Consider the following 16873-nt stretch of genomic DNA (forward strand, 5'->3'; position numbering starts at 1 on the left):
CCCAAAGATGTGACTGGCTGACTGCCTACCCCTTAACGAAAGGTTAAGAATTAGAAATGCCACTAAAACCAACATGAAAACATATTTAATCCAAGCAGCCAGGGAAAAATAAATCGGATGTTTTATTGTTGTTGTCTCACTCTTCAGTAATGATTGAAGGCAGAAGATAAATAGAGGATGTTGCAAATCACTTAATATTAAACTTAGAACATAAAGTATCTTACGTAGAGTACACTTAAACAGATCAATGTGAACATTATAAACTCTTAAATTTTGAGATTATAAAGCTGCTGAACGGCATAGTAAGAGGACTCACAGTTGTTTTATAGATCTCAGCATCCATTTGAGATTAACACTGAACAACAGTACGGTGTTATGTTACTTTGTGCAAATCAGTAACTACAGTTCAATCATAATACTGTCCCCACACTGTTTGTCCTTTGCTTTTTGGTCTCAATCCTACACAAGGAAGTCAGGACTTTGTATTTTCCTATTTCCTGACTTATTCAGTCACATAGCTCAGCTCTGTGTGGCTGCAGAGGGGTCTTTATGGGAGGTGCTCTCCTCAGCCTGGTCAGGTTTAGCATCGTCCCTCACTTTAACAGCATGGAGGGCGTAGTTGATGGCAGTACTGTTAGTCCAGCTCCAGGCTCCTGATACTGGGTTATACAGCATTCCTTCCACAGACTGCACTGAGAAACCATCTGAATAAGCAAAGAGGAAAGAGAGAATTATAGCAACAACAACCAAACTATTTCCCCACTGTTTTTTTTTTATCTGTATAAGAATACATTTAATTTTTTTAATACATATTTAACAGGTAACTTATGTACTGATAGTGAGGCCTATAACAAATATATGTGTCCCATTCAGTTAAGTGACAATAAAATAATGTTATATTCAACCTAAAACTAAAAATGCCATTGGCCACAAAATTATGAATTCCAGATTTGGTCTGGACTCATTAATTATTCCTATTTTAATTGAAATTCCATCTGCTGGAAATACATTTTGCTATTTAAAAAAGGTGGCGGAATGATTTTATGAACTCCTGAACAAGCAACAATTTCTCTTGAAAATGAACTGTCAAATAGAAATGTGCTGAGCAGAGCACATACAACATGTTTCAGAGAGATAGGTTTACATGATGCATCTCTATTCTTACTCAAACTTCTTTCAACATGTCATAACCTGCTCTCTATTGTTTACAAGGCCACCGGTTCCCCCCGTGTGAAGATGGACTTACTTGACTCCAGGAGGCGCTCCAACTCCACTGGGCTGATGAACTTCTCCCAGTCGTGTGTCCCGCTGGGAACAATGCATAGGAGCTGCTCAGCTACAACAATACCCAGCGCGTAGGACAGGTTGGTTTTATTTAGAGTGGTGATGAAGAGTGAGCCGCCTGGCTGCAAACAGAGAAAAGGATCAGTCTTAGTTTAAAATGTCTTTAAGATTAACACTTTGCACACGTACTATTGCCTTAGAAAAGACATTTAAAATGCTTTACAAGATATTTACACAATTGGTTTTAGTGCATTAGATAAGAAAGGAACTGTGCCATAGCCATAGGGTGGATATAAGAAGTTGATAAAGCCATTGGTTTAAAAAGGCAAGCAAACGCAGAGATGCCTTAAACCTGCATTATGTCTAATAGCCAGCAGGGGGCCCTCCACTTGTTGCAATACAACAAACTATGAGTATGCTATGCTGTGTGAAAAGAGGTGAGAAAATGACCGTACTTCTCGAGAGATTTCTCACCATTTATTTATCACAATGAGTGAATGTCTCAACCACTAAGTCCTCTTCACAACAGCATTATACTCTTTTGTATAAAATGGTCACATTCAGTGTAAAATACATCATGAAGCAAGGGTTTCACTATTCCTGACTGGCTGTTAATCAAGATATAGGTGTGGCAATAAATATCCACCCTGTCTTAGATCTAAGAAGTATGGTTACTGAACTTCTGGCACCAGAAAAAGAAGATGGGGACAGACAGCCTCCTTTTATGCAGTCAATGACCAAATCTCAAAGTTCAACCTCAGTCAATGCTGACAAATTGAACAACAGTAGATGTAGAAGGAGAGTGGACTGAATGAAAGAGTGGAAGAAGTGGAAAATAAAAGGGCCTGACTGCATCTTTTGAAATGATTCCAAACAATGCAATGACTCCTCCCTGCATAGATTCCTGGAAGCAGGATACATTGTAAATGCTATTTTTGGTAAAAGAGCAGAATTGAGAGATTGAGGCCAGAGCGCGAGAGAGAGAGAGAGAGAGAGAGCCCAGATGTGCCTGAACCAAAAGCGGAGGCATTAAGTAAAGATTAGGCTGTCTTTTTTCCCTCTCAGCTCCTCCGGCCCACTGAACTACAAGATTACGATCCTCTACTCTCAGTATTGATGCACAGCTTTCACTGAATCTCATCAAGTTTCAGTGCGACCCACACACATTGAAACAAATGCTCACCTATTCCCAGTGATAAAAAACAGATATAAACATATCAAAATCACATATGCTCATTAGCATATGCTCAGATGTAAACAAAGACCCACAGTGTATTGTTGCAGAAATATCTGAACTGAGTACAGCTGGAGGAAATCAAAAACACACTGTCCCAGGACAACACACCTTCAGCACATGGCTACAGCAGAAAGCAAATGTTTCCAGGTCGGCCAGATGTTCCACCACCTCAGATGCTACCACAGCATCAAAATGGGCCGGCCCTCGCTCCGCGGATTCTCCCTCCTCCCCCTCCTCTGCTGAGAGCTCTTCCAGAGTGCAGGCCCTATAGCTGACCCGGTCCTGAAGGTCGGGGTCAAAGGAAGAATGCAGCTGGGCTGTGCCGATGCTGTCTTCCACTGGATCTATGCCCAAAACATTAGCTCCCAGGCGACCTAGAGGCTTATGATGAATGGAGAGGAAGTATGAGAGTCAGAGCTGGATCCACAGTGTGTTAAATTCTTTTTTTTTTAAACTGCCTTAATAGAGCAAAAACATCCAAACAACAAAGTCAGACCGCTGTTTACACTTAAATATACAGACATGAAAATATGGCACAAAACATTTTGAAAAGTCTAAAGAATAGAAAGGTGCTGTTGATGGACAGTCCATTTACCATTTTAAAATAATGTTGTAGTAAGGTGAAGAATTGGACTGTTAAACAAAGGGCTTTGGGAATTAAAGAAGTTCATGGAGTTCAAAAGATATGGCAATGCTTGTTTTTTGTAGCAAACAAGAGAACCTTCAATCAATCAATCAATCTTTCTTTATAAAGCACCTTTCATACAAATCAAATGCAATTCAAAGTGCTTTAAAAACTGATCGAAAAACAAAAAAATAAAACATGGTGCAAATAAAATGGATTTAGAAGTAGAGACTACTGCACACTGATAGCAATAAAATGTATATAGTTAAAACAATAGAAAGGTTAAGAGTTAAAAATAGGTTCAAATGTTTAGAAATTAACACAAATACAAAGAGCTAAAATAATAAAATAGTAAAGATAAAGAGTTATAAAAGCACTACAAATAGTGATAACATTAATACTCCAATAATAAAAGTTAAAAATAAATAAAAGGATAAAACTACATTCAAAGCAATATAACCTTAATTTAGTCCACTTTGAAGTGAACTTCTTGAAGTTTAAAAAAAGAGAAATGCACATTAAGTCACATTATAGAGAGCTGGTTCAGTGTCAGAAGTTGTTGTAATTAAACACCAGCGCCCTCTTCTGGAAAAAAGCTACACACACAGGCTGTTTGCTGAGCTGCATTCACTCGCCCAGAGGCTGATCTCTCTCCTCTCCACAACTGATCCCATCTGATGGCAGGGGGTGAAGTGACAAGACACCCAAAGACACAACCACAGTTGCAACCTGAACAGACACTTTCTGTGTGTGTGTGTGTGTGTCTGTGTCTGAATATGAAAGCCTGTGAGACAGAGCCATACAAAAATATGGGACCTGATTTTGTCTTCTTAAATCACACAACGCAGCTGGTATGTCCTAAGTTCAAATGAAGCCAGAGACAGAAGCCCTGTCCCGGCTGCCCGGCTTTCAACACTAACAAACAGATAAACAACTGTAAACGACCGACTGTCTGATCCACCAAGCTGAGACCAGTCAAATCAAAGAAAAGGAGAATCGGGCTGACATATCAATGTTCTTTTGGGCTCGTATGGATATGAAAAGACTGATACTATAATGCACTGAAAGCAGAATCCTACACAGAAACAGACTGCTCTCTGGGAGTCAAAGACTCGATGTGATGTGAAAGGTAGCAATTGAAACTATTGGGAGTCGACAGAGAATGTATACAGGGGAAGATGTTTTTGTCTGCATGTGCTCATTCACACTGGGTCTTTCTCTCTCACAAACACTTACCTCTGTTAGCAGGCCTCCCCCACAGCCGACATCAAGTATCCTTAGTCCTGAGAGTGGCTTCCCAGGATGCAGTGCTCTGTGCACACTCAGCAGGTTGTCCCTGAATCGGTAGATCAGCAGTGGGTTATATTTCAAATTAAACTTTCTCCTATGATCAAACATAAATCAATAATGTTACGGTCACAGGAGCACTGGAACTGAAAAGGCCAACATTAACCAACCCAATGCTGCTGATCATGACGAGGTGTTTGAGCACTGAACATCTCTACACTGCTTAAAGCATCAACTGTCACCACCACCCCCACTTCACTGTGTGCTACAGCCAGCCAGCAAACACAAATATCCTCTGGCTCTTATTCATCCCATGTCGCTCCCGTGTTCCTGCATTCTATCCTTTTTTTGCTTCTCTCACACACGTCTGATGACAGTCTGCCCCAGGCATTAAACATGCAGAACAGGCCAGGATCTGGGTATGCATCGTCCTCATTAAAGCTCTGCTTGGTCGCAGGCGCACTCGTGCAAACAGTGAAGAAAAGAAGATTAGGTGTGTTGGCTGACATCCACCTAACTAGCTCCAAGCCAGTGCCTGAAGCCAGGGGACGAAGACAAAAGCTACTTAAGAAAAGTGTGTGAGGTAGAGATTTATCTCCACATGATGTATTATCAGCCACGAGAAAATCATTTATTCTTATGCCTCAAAAATCTGTTCAAGTGGAGTTTCAATTCATTTTACTGAATGCAGCTTATCATGGCAGAGGGTCATAGGGTTCTTACACACTAAATTCCATAGTTTTCCAGACTTCCCCTGGATTTCCAGACCCTCTTTAACGATAGTGTAGAAAAGGCTGGATGCAAATATATGGAATTTATAATAGAATTGTGTAGACTTGTCTTTAGCCATTGTTACATCCACACTTCTACACAGGAAGTTCAGATCAATCCAGTGTCATTCATCGATGCCCATAGAAAAGGTTAACCATCGTTTCCTATACTTACCTATATACCTATACTATTTGTGATTATTTATAAATTATTATTATAATTAATAATTATTTCTAAAGTAAAGAAAGATTTGAGAACTTGTCTGGGTACATACATATTATGTGAGGAATAAATCATATTTATTAGTTCTTTAAATTGTAATCCATACTTTTCCAAACTGCATATGTACTATGGGGTCAATGTGCCCATTATTATGGCAGAAATACTCTTAATTTGAAGTATTGAGTTTGAAATAGGATTGAATAAGTGATGTATTAAGATTTACAAAATGGTCTACATTTTTCCCTATATGTATATTTATTTATAAATAATTGCAGTAGTGTCAATATTAAACACTTCACAGGACTACAATATTGTTATAGATTGCTGGTTAACAAAATTGAACTTAGAATTTATATTAATATTAAAAGATTAGAAAAGATAAAGCATGATTTTCATTCAAGTCAAAGTTGCTTTGGAGAATGCAGATTTTACTTAAGTGCAGGATTTTGTAATCTTCAACGTAAATCATCAGTAAAGAAAAGGAAAGTTTTAAAGAGTCTGGATTGACAATATCATCTGAAGATTATCTAAATTGGTAGAGAAGCAACAGCATCAAGAGTGCTGCGTCTTCTCATTTAGACACGCCCTGAGGGCAGACTTACATCAGGCAAATCCAGTCCGCTCAGACACACACTGGGACAAGGTCTGTCATACTGTCACCATATACACACATCATCATCAAAACCACCACCAACATCACCACAGAGGGGGGGGTGGGGGGGCGGGAGCTGGATGGGTAATGTAATGATCATCTTGTGGGGCCCCTACAGCAGATCTTATCAATCAAAACAGCCAAGCCAGCCGCCAAAACATGCAAAATGGAGGCATCGGGCCGTTGAACCGCTACTGGCTGAAATGTGCGGAGGAATCCTGTCTCTTTTGATGTATGTTACTCCAATGCTTTCCTCACGTGCTCTTTGCTTTCAAATACCACAAGGCCGGAATTCCTCCGGGTCATGTTTTGACACAGTTACTTGATGCCTCTGCCACTCAAACCCCTGTGTTGACAGTGAATGGGACATGAAATCTGGCCATTTCAAAAATAGAACAAATATTAAAATTCATATTTTGTACACACACACCTTATAAAAGGCACCCTCAGGTCATTCATGGCATGTAGGGCTCCAAATTCTCCCTGCTCATCCCACCACTTGCTGGCCAGTGACTTGAATCTCCTCACCTCATTGGGGTCCACTGTGGTGTTGAAGGCTGACCGAGTACTGAACAAAAGTGACACAAGAAAAACCACATTGACACCACACCACATTTCAAATCTTGGGACCATGCTATTTAAAGCCAGAGTATAATGCAGTAAAAAAAAATACTAAGGGGTTGAAATTTCGAGTAATGGGTCAATTAGAAGAGAGAAAACAACTTATGACACCATTTCTAGACAGTCTTTTATCAGGTAAAATACTGAATTATTTTGGTAGATTTCCTACAAAATTAAGTGTTCATTTGAGGTAGTGTTGTCACTTGTGTAGAAGATCTTTGTTAACTATATTGTGATTTTTTTTTTCATTATTGTTTTCGGAGATTTCTACACATCGATTGATAAACTGACTATACAGACAACATAATGGCAAACGTTCTCCAAACTTCATACTTTAAAATGTAATGAAAGTGGCCATATTTCCGAGGCAACATTTGCCAACAGCTACTAATGTGTTGTATTATCATTTATGTTGTACACATTGAGTCTTCAGCCCTACGTACATCCATCCGGGGTTTTTAACGTTACCTAATGTGGCAGGGTACGGCATGTTTCTGGCTTTCCAGGCAGCGACTCCTCTGCAGACCCAGAGTCCGCTGTGTACACACCGCAGTCCAGCTGAACCCGCTCTGTCCTGCACAACTCTGTTTCCTTCTACACAGCCCTAACATGAGGCGGCCAAACGTATTGCAGTACATATCCTTATGACACTTTTGCAGCTAGCTAATGTCAATGTAATGTTTACTACACTGCGATGAACAAGTTGACCGACAGTGCTCGTGTCTTTAAAGCCCGGGTGGAAACAACACTAACGTTAGTTCCTACTACAGATCTTAATATTTAGTATGTACTTTAGATAAGAAAATTGTCTCGACTCTTAGGAAAGGGTTCGCGATTAAATTATGTGCCATCTAATTACTTATGTAATGTTTACCTCTTAATTGACCACACACACTTTTATTTCGCTCATCCATGTTCAGATTTAGTTTAACTAGTACACCATCAGGTTCATGTGCTGAAAGCATTTTATTCTGAATATGAATCACGATAATCATGAGATTTGTGGAATACACTTTCACAAGCCAATAGGTAAGGCCAAATCACTCTAATGCACAATTCTTGCAGAAAAACACTAGACTACACTTCATGGAAAGGTTTTCAGTCATGTAGCCTTCTGGTGTCAGATTGTTTTATCTTCAACAATCCTTTGCCAACACAGGTATGAACTATTTGAACCCATGGAAAGCATCAGCTCACCATAATATTTAATTGTGTAAACTTAAGAATGTATAGTAAGGAATCCTCGATGTATTGCCTTTTAGCACTCTTAAATGAGGAATTGAAATAAAAGAGACAGTGAAGCAAGACAAGGAACAAACAGTTTTATTGGACATCTTACAATAATGTTTGGAAAAAAGTTAATCCTGTTACGATTTAAAATGAAACATCTCGAGTCCTTTGTGTCCATAGTCTTAAGCTTTGCATAATTATGCAAGTGAAAATTCCTACCATTCAAAAAGTCTTGTACTTCAGTCACACTTTAAAAAGAATATATTTACAAAGATGAAAGAAATGTATGAGAGGGGGTTCACCTACACAACTGCCTCTATAATGAGACAAGCCTGTTCAACTCATGGAATTTAAAATGGTAAAGTGCACAGATAAGGAGGTTCACTGTGCTCCTCAGCGTCTGCTACGACGGGAGGGGGATGCTGACCTGAAAGAAAGGGCGGGACATAACATTAATACTGAACCAATCCCACACTCCCTCACATACTACAAAACACAAACATGCACAAACATCACCCTCCCACCAGACACTGAACTCTGAACAAAAATACTGTATCCTAATAAAAACTATTTCTTCAGCTTCTGGTGGCGTCCATTATCCTCCAGAGCAGTTTAATGCAAATGTCTCTTGTTCACTTTAACAAGACCTTATTTTATCTACCCGCATGATTTAGGGAAGAAAGATAGCTGGCTGCACATTTTAACAACAAGTGGTAGCTGCTCTTCAGAGGAAATATCTGAATATCAAGACTTTCTGGGATAAATTGCATAACGCTTTTTAACCCTTTAGTGCTGAGCCTTGACATAACACAGTTCACTAATTCAGTCACTTATGTTCATGGTTTTCCTTTTAGAAAGTTACTGTAAATATACAAATTAAAAAGAGTGCAGAGAAATCACAGTAAAACATACACCAAAATACATACAGTAGGAAAAAGAGAAAAAAAACGAATACTACCTTGATCGCGACTTAGACTTGTGTTTGCGGCTTGCCTTCTTACCAGACTTGTGAGATTTTTCCGTCGAACGTGAGCGACTACGTTTGGATTTTTTTGATTTCTTTTCCTTACTAACTTCAGGGGTTGGGGATCTACTTGAGTCAGAGTCCGAACGGCGCTTGCTAACTTTGGCGGAGCCCTTCTTCCTGGCTTTGCTATCCTGCCGTGAGTGCTTTTCACTCTGGGAGTCCGTGTAAGAGTCACTCTCTCTTCTTTTCTTTGATTTTCCATTCTCCTCTGCAACAACAGAGCTTCCTTTGTCTTTTTCCTTTTCTTTCTCTTTAGACTTTGGCTTTTCTTTCTTTTTATCAGACTCCTTCTCCTTATCTTTTTTCTTCTTGTCTTTTTCATGGCTATGACTCCTTTCCCTCCTGCTTTCCCTCCTCTCCCTATCTTTGCTGGAGGCTTTCTGCTTGTGTTTGCTGCTGCGGCTGTGACTGCTGTCTCTGCGATCTCTGCTCCTTTTCCTCTCTTTATCCCTTTCTTTCTCCTTTTCTCTGTCTCTGCTGCGGCTGCGACTGTCTCTGGCCCTAGCTCTGGCCCTGTCTCTCTCTCTGGATCTGGATCTACTCCTGCGGCTCCTGCGCTCCCTGGAATCACTGCGGTCTTTCTTGTGATGCCCTGACCTCTCAGTGCTGCTCCTCCTTCTGTCCCTGCCCTTCTCACTACGATCACTGCGATGCCTGTGGGAGCTGTGGCTGCGGCTGCGCCGTCGGGCCTTATGGGAGGAAGAGCGGCTACGCCTCCTCTTCCTTCGTGGTGAGGAGGATCGAGATGAACTGCGGGAAGATACTGAGGAAGAAGAGGAGGAGGATGAAGAACGGCGGCTGCTGTGGCTGGAGGTGGAGCGGGAGCTGCTGCTGTGACCGTTGGCCGGGGACTCGCTGCTTCCTCGCCCTGATCGCTCTCTATCTCTGTTTGAATGTTGAGTCTCACTACCCTCCTTTTCACTACGGGACCTACGCCTCTCTACAGAGGGCTCCGCCTCCCTGTCTTTTACTTCCTGTTTGTGTGGATTCTCTGGCTGCCCTTCATCATATTCCCCTTTTTCTCTCATCAATCTTTCCTTCACCATCTCTTCTGTAAAATAAACAGAAAGACAAGTTGTTTACTGTGGTGTAGTGTTACAGTGAAAATACAAACATTTGAAACCATTAGAAATGTTACATGTCACTAATAGTAACTTGCAAAGACAGAAACAATATTGATGTCTGACCGCGTGCAAGCAGGGCCTCTTGTGCTTGTTTTTCTTGCAGCTGCAGCATCTCTCTCTCTTTGCGACGGAAGGCATCCTGCTTCTCCCGGATGCGGTGGCGCAACTCCTCCTCATCGGTGTCAGATGATTCCGACCCTCGTACGCTGCGATCATCCTCGTCATCACTCCCATCTGAACCATAGTCACCAAGCCCACCTGCCACAACAGAGCCCCCAGGTTCTTGAGTTTTGGTAAGGTTAAAGAACCATTCTTACAACTTTTAAAACTTAAAAAAACAAAAAACAATCCCAACCCATGGAAGCAGTGAAAGCAATGAGTTCTGTATAATGTATACAATTATCTCACACTGATAAACCTCTTAAAAGAGAAAAAAATGAAAAAATGAAACCCTTACAGATAAACTGAAACTTTATATTGAAGAGCATGCTTCTCTTATCAAAGTGCAAAACTAAAGGCATCATTCAATTAGATTCCGCTGCTATTGAAGTTAGTCTTAAAATTGACATGTGTATTTTAGTCTCATGTCTTGTGCAAACAGCTTTTCAGACGTTCCTACAAACACGTCCCCAAATTCAGCCCCCCTTCCCCCCACCCCCAGTGACAGAAAAAGGGATACTTACTGAGACCAGTCAGAGAAGCCAGTGCACTTGACTGTGCCAGCTGTTTTGCAGGAGCTTTGATTCACATCAACAACAGGAACAACATGTTAAAACACATACTGCCATTTTCTCAAAGGCAAGAATCGGGAGTTGCTAGAGAAGGGGGTCACAGATAAAGCAATATTCACAAGGACTGCCATTGGTAACAAGAGAAAAAAAAGGAAAAAAATGGAGAAAAGAGAAAAGATTAACAAACACAATTCTGTAACACAATCCATGTCAAACAGTCGGACAGGAAGGGAAAGAACCAATGCTCACTTGGATCTATCTATAGGTGAATGCTGGTCAGAATCAGTGGTGAGACCTGTTCAGTCCGATCATACAGTCTTACAAGCAGGACCTTTGATGCTATGAACCAGGAGACCATCAAATACTATTTGTTAAAAATATTGCTCTGCTCTTTCTTTCAAAAGCATTAGCAGAGAATGCTTGAAAACACATTTCAGACATATTCCTATGTTTGCAGCTCTATGACTCTAGTTTACATTACTGTGTGCAATTATAGGAGATTATTATACACATAATGGGTTCTTGTTAGGTTTAAGTAAACTACGTTGGTGACAAACATATGATGCAAAAACTGGAGAAATCAAGAGCAGACCTCGAGTAGCTTTCCGGTGAGTCTCTTTGGATACATGCTGGATCTCTTCATTAGTGACCTCAAGAAGGATCTCTGTCAGGAGTGTTTTTGTGATGATCATCTTTTGTGATGATCAGGACAGAGGACAAAAAAAAACAAATACAAGAAATTGTTTTTCAATAAATCTCCTTAACTACAGAAATCCAAGTAAAAATGTCATCAGTGCTGAAACTGACCAGCTGGAATTCCTTTTCCTCATCAGTCATTTCAGGTTCACTGTCCTCTGCAGGAGGCGATGGACTCTGGGCAGAAAATTCTTTCTTCATGGAAACATTTTCTTCATCCTCATTGTCATCATTCCCCTCATCATCACTGTCCTGATACAGAAAGGAGCAAAGACTGATATTCAAAACCACAAAGCAGCATAGTGTGCACTCATTTCTGAAGGTAATGATCGCTACAGTTCTGAGAAAAGAGATGTCATCCGTGACTTTGGACATCTTTTTCACCACTAACACGTAGCACAGTAGTGAGTTTAAGAGTAAATTGTCTTTCAAAGGGAAATCATCAATCAACAGAAATAGGTTACTTACAAATTTACTCTTGCGAGGCATGCGTGGCCCATCACCATCTTGCTCTGCTTCCTGATCTTTGCCATCATCTTTTGCTATTTTTGCACGCTCCTTCTCCATTTGCTCTCGCTCCAGCTTCTTCTGCTTCTCTCTGTCCATCTTTTCAAGGCCCTCTCTGATCCATGCAGGTAGCGTACGCCTTTTCACAGCATCTGAGTGCAAAGTCCAAGGTCAGTATGAATCAACCACATACTAAATGCACAAGTCCTTTCTGAGTTTTGACACTTTTTTTTTTTTTTTTTTTTTTGCAAAAACTTTTAAATCCTCTCTGTTGATTATTTTGAGCTATTTCTCTGACCTGGGATCAGGGTCATACAAACACACAGCTCCAAATAGATTATTAAATCTACTGTTCATCAGCTTATCAAATCATTCATGAGTTACAGCTGTCTTTTCTAACATTCAGATTACTGGGAGTTTTTAACTGACCATAATTTTGAAAATTATAAATTCATTTAAGATGATAGGAAACAGCAGTTGTATCATTGACATTGTTACTAAAAGTATTGGTTCTGTATGGTATTTAAAAAGATTTGAATTGTTCATCCCTGGTCAACGTTTTTTGTTTTGTAACAAGTTTCTAAAAATTACGAGAATTCCATGTCTCAAAGGTGTAAGGCAATGCACCTCAAGCATTCTTAAGATGATTATCTGGTTTTAGATAAGTGAAAACACTCACCTAATGTTGCCGGGACCTCCTGTTTGACAGGAAGCTGGATGGGGGATCTTGGTCGATCTCTAAAGCCAGGAGGTCTTGTATCTCGCCTGTTCTGAGGAGGACCCTGCCAGTAAGGGGGGTGAAAGCCTGTGGGTGCAGGAGGGAAGGAGGAAGCAGCTCCATGCTGTGGAGAGAGAGAGAAAACAGAAAATTAAATCATGTTCAAAGTTCAGAGGGGCCACCATGTGGCATTCACTGTTTTGTGTCGTGTTGTCTTTCCCCAAATTAAATTATCTAGCATTCGCCCATCAATCCTGAGTGAGCTAGAAAATGTATTCAAGAAAAAAAAAAGAGGAAAATACAAAGTAAAAACAAAAAACAAAACAATAAAACAAACCATACTGGATCCTCAACAAGCCAACACCTTCCTCTGCATCGCATCGAGAAAGCAACGACTGATACACCTAGATGCTGGGACCCGGGAAAGTTTACACGGATTGCTCCTTCTTGTTTTACTTGGCTGTCACACTAAAACCCTAACGCTTCAACAGGTCTTACTGTTGAATCTGCATACCTGATAATCAAACTGGTTCATGGCCATGGGGGCCATGGCGTAGCTGTCGGGCTGTGCCCCATACCCATGGCTGTTCTGGGGGTAAACCCCGTGGTGGGCCTCAGAGTTGAACTCCGAACTATCCTGGCTGTTGCTGTCCTCGCTGGGGTTTACAACATCCATTGGTCCTGACCCTGGAGGTATCCAGGTCTGGTCAGGGGGTGGAGGAGGAGGGGGCTGGCCATGCATCCCCCATTCTGGTAATGAAAACATAATTAATAACTAAAAGCAAAAGCAATACAGCATCTAAGTGTAACAAATAAAAAACACATTATGTTTCTACTGATTCATCTAGTCTCTACCATAAAGCAAATACCAGTGAATCAGTAATGAACACAATTACTTATTTCACCATCAACAAAAGTAAAAAGGGGCTGAATGGGGTTAAATATTGTACCTGGCTGCCACATTCTGCCAAATGCTGGGTCACCCTGGAAGGTGCCATGGTTGCTCTGTCCGACAGAGTCAAGGCCTGGGATATCTTGGCCATTGGGCTGAATGTTTGGCTGTTCTGTTCCAGTTGACTCCTTCTGAGCAATCCATGCCTGTGCCAGGGCAGCCCAGTCCACTTGACCTTCAAAGGGCCAGAAAGTACACCAAAGAAATAAATACTCGTACAGAGGACACAATAATTCTGGTAAATCATTATTTTTAAAGCTACTAGAGTAGTGATACATTGAGACATGGAGAATGGAACTGTGCTGCATGTCAGAATCATGTTAAATGATTCTGCATGTGACATATATCTGCATCCTGCATGTGCATATGTTATAACCATGCACATTATTCCAAGGTGCATGTACATCTCTCACTCACCTGGATCTTGCTGGTGCTGGAAAGACTGCATCCACTGCTGCTGGCTGAGGGGCCACTGCGGCCAGGGCTGTCCTCCCTGGTCCCACATCTCTCTCATCAGAATCCACTCCTGAAACATGCAGTCCACCTAGATTTAGATTTTTATTTCCATCATCGCCATCACTCTGATTGACAAGCGAAAGCTGCTGTAGTTAATGTGCTATTACATTACACCAGTGTGACGTCACACAGGCATAGAAGAGCAAGCGTTAGCTTTAATATGCTAGCGTGTCCTAAGTGGCCAGCTAGCCGTATAGTAACGACTTCAATAGGATATGAAGTATTCCCCCTGACAATGGTTTAAATGACAATCATGTAGTACAACGTCTTGTGTCCATTTTGCAATAAATTAGGGGCAGGTAACGCTAAAACATCTTAAACTGGTCATGCATTTGTAAGCTACAGAGGCGTCCCAAAGCTATCGCTAGCTAACGTAAGCTAGGCTAAGTATAAAAGCCAACGGATAGTGGAAGCAGTATTTTACAGGGCAAACAAATCTACCTTTGCGTTTCACATCAATTCCGCACAAAAGGGAAATATTAGGGGAACTATTTTCAGCTCTGTGTTTTGAGTAACAAGATCCCCACCTTTTCCAGACAGTTCTCCCCACTCTGCGGCTCTAAATCAAAATGGCTGCTCCACGGAGCCTGCTCTCTGCTGCGCGGTGAGGCTCTGATGCTGCCTTCACAGGCTGTCGGAAATGTTGCCATTCAGGATTTTATTTGGTAATTATTTGTGCATGCAACTTGTCTGTCTCTAAAGACTGAACGTTTGGCTGATTGAAAGTTCGTCTGCGTCTGTGTCTGATGATTAGCTTGTATTGACTAATAAATATTTCGGACATGTGTTGTCGGGTTCGGGACAGGTTTCAAAACATTGATATAACTGTATGTTTAGTATAAGCGTTTCTGTCCTGAGCGAATCTCTGATATATAAATTGGCTCATTTCTCTAAGGCTTCTTGGTTAATGATTTTAGATACACTGTCATTATTCAATATACTTCCACATTTGAAGTAGAATCTTACGAGCAGCACACAAAGGCAGCATTGCGACCACAATATATTGAATTGGCAACAAAAAAAAAACAGGTGAAAAGTGTTAACACTTGTATGAAAGTCACAAGACATTTGTGTAATTAATATTCACATAGTCACTGGAGATAGCATTGCTCTCTGCCAATTTGATATAGTGGTAGGCCTTGTTCACATGAGTAGTTGAAATAAGAGTTCACTTCTTTTATTTTGTGGTATGGGCAAGGCAAAACAAAAGCAGGACCTAGACTGTCATGTCATCAAGAGGAATGACAGGAAGATCTGGGTATTGTCTGCACAGCCAAAGATCTCTCTATGAGATGGGACTTGAACCAGCAGAGGTTCAGATCCTGAGTTAGCCTGTACCAAAATCAGAGAGTATGAAGAGGATGTGATGGTTCACAGTAAAGGCGGCTGATAGAATAAGCTGAGGACTGACCAGCAGCTCTAGCCAAACCCAGTGATGGCAGTAGTGGATGAGGGAATTAGAGAGAACAAGTGGTGCTGAACCCCTGCCATCATTGACACTGACCACCTGCCTGGAGGAGATAGAGGCGTGGATGAGGAACAACCTTCTCAAATTGAACAGCTCCAAAACAGAAGCTATTCTACTTGGCACCACACACTAGATCATGTCATCCCCCATAACCACCATCACCTTTTCTGGCCAAGTCATCCACCTCTCTCCCACCGTCACAAATCTCGGCATCAAAATGGACCCTCAACTGAACTTTGAAGCCCACATTAAACATCTGTGCAAAAACTCATTCTACCACCTCAGAAACATTGCCAAACTTCCGTCCTACACTCTCCCTCTCAGATGCAGAGAAACTCGTCCACGCCTTTGTCTCCTCCAGGCTGGACTACTGCTACGCACTCCTCATCGGGATCCCTAGCAAGAGCCTCCAGAAGCTCCAACATGTCCACAACAGCGCTGCTAGGGTCCTGATGAGGGTGCGTAAATATGAACACATCACACCCATCCTTCAGACACTACACTGGCTCCCTATTTCATTCAGGATTCAATACAAAGTCACCCTTCTCACCTACCAGTGCACCCATGGAAATGCCCCCCTCTATCTCAAAGAACTCCTCACCCCACCATCCTCCTCTGGAAACACCAAACTCCTCCATCCCCCCAGGACTAAACTCCACACCATGGGTGACCGGGCCTTCTGCTCCTCTGCTCCCAGTCTGTGGAACGCTCTCCCCGAGCAGCTGAGGGCTCCACAGTCTGCTGACGCCTTTAAAAGGGCCCTAAAAACCTCTTTAACAAAGACTTCTGCTTGTGCTTTTAGTTTCATTAGTTGCTTAGTTGATTAAATTTGTTTTTATTTCTATTTTTTTTTCTTTCTGTAGCACTTTGAGATTTCTTTTGCAAAAATGTAAAGTGCGTATCAAATTAAATGTATTATTATTATTATGAATGTGTTCATAAATATTTTATATTGTTTTGCAGATAAAATTCAATAATACTTATTAATCAAGCCACAAAAAAACAGTTAACTCAAAGAATGCAATAAAGCTTCTAGGATTTAGCCAAGTACAAAAATGACTGAAAATAATACTGATTGTTCTATGTGAGTGACAAAAGCAAAAGAGACCAGGGTGAAGTTTAATTATTCCAAAAACACACAGTTGAGCGACAGTCAGAGGATATCAGGAGACACTATTTAATCAAGATCACCAAAAAGTGGCACC

The 16873-nt window shown here is 41.1% G+C and overlaps 2 protein-coding genes across 3 annotated transcripts; both read right to left on the minus strand.

The window, feature by feature from the left end:
* Positions 1–69: 69 nt before the first annotated feature.
* Positions 70–7431, minus strand: coq3 (coenzyme Q3 methyltransferase). Its single transcript, XM_020634406.3, has 6 exons — positions 7168–7431; positions 6509–6646; positions 4383–4482; positions 2630–2902; positions 1247–1406; positions 70–704 (listed from the first exon to the last, which is right to left on the minus strand). Exons 1-6 carry the CDS (start codon positions 7335–7337, stop codon positions 520–522), a joined length of 1026 nt encoding a protein of 341 aa, XP_020490062.2. The 5' UTR covers positions 7338–7431; the 3' UTR covers positions 70–519.
* A 575-nt stretch (positions 7432–8006) lies between these two features.
* Positions 8007–14865, minus strand: pnisr (PNN-interacting serine/arginine-rich protein). Of its 2 annotated transcripts, none has more exons than XM_020633948.2 (12): positions 14728–14865; positions 14102–14210; positions 13683–13859; positions 13247–13482; positions 12694–12856; positions 11976–12166; positions 11619–11759; positions 11404–11503; positions 10764–10817; positions 10144–10338; positions 8888–10007; positions 8007–8356 (listed from the first exon to the last, which is right to left on the minus strand). In XM_020633948.2, the coding sequence occupies exons 1-12, from the start codon at positions 14848–14850 to the stop codon at positions 8323–8325; spliced, it is 2643 nt and encodes an 880-aa protein (XP_020489604.2). In that variant the 5' UTR covers positions 14851–14865; the 3' UTR covers positions 8007–8322. The 2 variants fall into 2 exon arrangements, with proteins under 2 accessions (XP_020489604.2, XP_020489612.1); XM_020633956.3 differs by having other exon boundaries at positions 14642–14762.
* Between the last annotated feature and the right edge of the window lie 2008 nt (positions 14866–16873).

Source organism: Labrus bergylta, chromosome 8 (genome assembly GCF_963930695.1).
Source record: "Labrus bergylta chromosome 8, fLabBer1.1, whole genome shotgun sequence".
Taxonomy (NCBI): Eukaryota; Metazoa; Chordata; class Actinopteri; order Labriformes; family Labridae; genus Labrus; species Labrus bergylta.